The following is a 3,651-nucleotide window of genomic DNA, read 5'->3' as shown; positions in this document are numbered from 1 at the left end:
TTTTGAAGGTGCATTGAAACTTGTTAAGAAAATTGTTAGGCGTACTTGTAAGTTATAAGACTATTATCAACGACCAGAATTCAGAGCATTTAGCGAGTCTAGAGAGTCGAATAGAGGGTGTAATCAAATATGTCAGACTGCGGTTTTTTGACTTTTCGAGGGGCAGGTGATATTATTGGACTCGAATGAGACTTTTCCCCTAATCAAATCTGATTTATGAAATTAGGAAGAAATGAGAAAATTGGTTTCAAATTGGATCAAACGAATGGGGGGGGGGGGGTATTTTTGGTATTCGCGTTCGACATTACTATGTACGATTTCTGAAGTTACAAGGATTCTGAAATTTTTAGATGTGAAACTTTGAAGGACAGTTAGAGATGGTTAAAGCAGTCTGAAAATGTACCATTTTTTCTCCTCCGATTGCGAAATTTTTTTAAAAGTGAAATCTTTAAAAACTGCTGAACGAATCATGGAATTTAACTTATTATTCTTCACTCGAAAATTCGATATGGTCATTCTTCTCGGTCAACTACTTAGGAATTTTCGATGTTGCATCATACTCCGTCTTTCCCGGACATCTCTCACTACGCCATACTATCGCCGCACTATAATACCGGAGCGATAACAGAAAGACCACAGTTGCCACTCGTCGTTATTTAATTGGAAAAACGAATCGTCTTTACCGTCCTACTTGCTGATAATCTTGAAACAGTCTTTGGCAAAGAGAAAACATGGGAGTGAGTTTCAAAATTGATCTTTGAAATGTTGGTTCTTTTCTAGTTTTGAGGTCCGAAAAAATTCAAATGTCCGAAAATAAATTAGAGGTCCCAAACAAGTTTAGAGGTGCAATATTTGAAAACGCACAGATGTTTTAATAGTAATAATTAAAGTTCTGAAGGTCTTATGAAAAAATAAGTGTTGATGATGTATATTATAGTTCTAATAGGATTAGGGACGCATTTTCCTGAAAATTATCTAAAAGAAATTTTTAAAAAAACTCAAAACTCAAAACTCCAAATTCTGTTTCGGAATTCTATTTTTCTTGGTACCTCTAAGCTTTTTTGGGAACTTTAAATTTTTTCGGACCTCTAGACTAGAGTAGAGCTGAAGTTTTTAATCTAGAAACGAAGGCTAGCATTACTTTAACATCAGACTGATTTCAGCGTAGAGACTCAGATAAGCTTACAGTAAAGAAAGGAGGAAACGAAGAGAGAATACGTAAACTTGAAGAGGAGAACCAACGTTTGCGTGCTCAATTGGCTGCTTACCAGCAACGTGATAAATCAAGCGAAGATGAAAATTCTCCAGAACTTGGTGGGGAAACAAAAGAACAAGCTGGCACCTCAGAACCTCTTGAGAATAAACCCCAAACTGACTGCTCGGGATCACTTGAGCTAGGGCCACAAGCTGGCCACTCAGATCATTTTGAGCTTGTTAGACCATACAAGCAAGCTGATATTTCTGGAGCAATTATTCTTTCTTCTCAAACTTATGATTTATCCGCGATAAAAGACGAACTGACCAGTGTCGAAAAGGTGGAAAATACTGAAATGGAGCTCATGAAATATCCAGATCAAAAAAATCCCAGGTAAACAAATTTTCTACAATTTAAAAAACTTTCTCATTTCTCAGCGACGTGTGTATTCCTGAAAGAGACTTGATGAAATTTCAAGAAATCCTCGAGAAATTCTGCAATGATATAATTTCTCATTGTAAACGTCGCTTCCAATCTCTGGATTTTTCGGAGATAGACGGCTCCCTGGCATTTTTTCTCAGTCATTATCTTCAAATTGAGTCGGATGTGTTGAGGTTTCAAATGAGGACAGCGATGGAAAAATTGAATAAACAGGATCTTGGTTTGGAAAACGCTATTCGCCCCCAAAACTTATTTCCTCTGAAACACAAAGATCAGTCTATAGTTGATGAGTATTCTGAGAAGTTGAAGAATATCAACGATTTTGTTGGCGATGAATTTAACAAGACGGGCCAGGATGGCCAAAACCATGAGGTAAGTTTCGAACTTAAAATATAATTATATTAATTCCATTTTTTCAAGAACGGACGGCTGGTAGAAGAATTCACACTTCGAAATTTGAAACTAGAACTTTTAATGCTGGAAGCCAATTCATCTGTGTCAGTTCAGGTATCTGATAATCGCCCTTGGAAATCAGTAGACTGGTGTTTGCGTGAATTATTTCAACAAGAGGTTAGTGATTCATTTTTGTTGTTATCATATAATTTTGCAAGTTTTAGTTGAATCGGTGTTACGGAATTCAGGATTCTGATGAACTCGTCAAGCACATCGAAGATATAAAAAACCCCGATTTCCGTATGTAAGAGTGCATCACGTGTGCCTTTTGACCTACAATAAAGTTAACCAAATAAACTGAAACCCATATGGATGAATCAGAAATAGAAGATAAAACTTTAAATATTTCTTTATAAATTGTTTCATTCTCAAAACTGCACCTCGAACAGTTTTATTATATTTTCTCTATTTTAATGTTCTCATATTTTCGATACTTTTTACTTGAAGCGATAATTACATACAGTACAGAAATGGCAAACAACGAAAGAAGGGATTCTTCAGAAAAAGTGAGCAATTCAATTCCATTTTTAATATATTTTGTTTTATTTTCAGGAGCTTCTAATCGCAGAAATCGAACAAGCTCGCAAGAAATATTTGGAATGTGAGCCAAAGATCTGTGCAATCAAACAATTTCTGGCGAAAAAACACGGGGAGATTCTTGAAAAACAGGTGAATATTCATTCCGAAAATGTAAAATACCGTAAGCACCAGTGATGGGAAAAAGTTTTTTCCGTTTCCGTTTTCCGTTTTCCGCCCGGTTTTTAGAGATTTTTTTCCGTTTCCGCGGAAAAAAAATTACGATTCCGTTTCCGTTTTCCGGAAAAATAGCCATTTTTTCAGCGGAAACGGAAAAAAAAAGTAAAAATTGACGAAAACATTGAACTGAAAATAAGCATGGAAAGTGATGCAAATATGGTCTTTGAACGCTAAAAAAGTGTATATTTTTATGTTTGAAGAGAAAAAAATCCTGAAAAATAGACGAAAAATAGAAATTTCCGTTTCCGTTTTAGTTCGTTTTAGTCCGCGGAAAAAAATTCCCCGTAAATTAACATGCTATGTAACTATAAAGTAGTATTCAATGAGAAGGGGATTTATATTAGCGCGTATGCAACTTTTCAGGAACAAGACGTTAAAAACTCGTATAAAGAACTGCATCCAATTTTGGAAGAGATTCAAAGAAAGAGGGAGAATATTTCGAAGGATGACAAATTTGATGCTTCATTCAAGCATCTGATTGCGAGTTTGGAGAGCAGTGAATATAGCGTATCAGAAGTCGTAGAGAAGAAAGAACATTTGTAAGTTTTCTATTTTTCCAATAGGTTCAGTTTTAAAGGGAGGACTCCGACCAAAAAATTTTTATTGCATTAAAATGTGTTAAAAGCCCCCCTTTTTCGAATATTATTGCGACAAAAAAAAAAAAAAAACCGAAATCCCCGTAAAACGGCGTTGAAAAGGAAGAAAATTCAAAAAAAGGTGCCACCGGGGGACGAGGATTTTCAGTGAGAAACATAGGCCACGGCAGCGGGCGCCTTTCCAACGTGGCACATTTCCCGGATTTTTTT

The 3,651-nt window shown here is 35.9% G+C and overlaps 1 protein-coding gene across 1 annotated transcript in view; it reads left to right on the top strand.

Annotated features, from left to right (window-relative positions):
- Nucleotides 1-731: 731 nt before the first annotated feature.
- The window catches only part of CBG21824, a gene marked incomplete at both ends in the record, with an annotated part of 3,910 nt that continues 990 nt past the window's right edge, over nt 732-3,651 (top strand). The window contains 6 exons of the mRNA XM_002635585.1: nt 732-737; nt 1,164-1,588; nt 1,633-2,008; nt 2,057-2,206; nt 2,642-2,758; nt 3,209-3,384. Coding sequence (XP_002635631.1) covers nt 732-737; nt 1,164-1,588; nt 1,633-2,008; nt 2,057-2,206; nt 2,642-2,758; nt 3,209-3,384 — 1,250 coding nt within the window. The remainder of the gene's footprint in view (nt 738-1,163; nt 1,589-1,632; nt 2,009-2,056; nt 2,207-2,641; nt 2,759-3,208; nt 3,385-3,651) is intronic.

This window comes from Caenorhabditis briggsae (assembly GCF_000004555.2).
Source record: "Caenorhabditis briggsae complete genome, chrV, whole genome shotgun sequence".
Lineage (NCBI taxonomy): Eukaryota > Metazoa > Nematoda > Chromadorea > Rhabditida > Rhabditidae > Caenorhabditis > Caenorhabditis briggsae.
The sequence above is the reverse complement of the archived record's forward strand: the minus strand, read 5'-3'. Positions and strand labels throughout refer to the sequence as shown.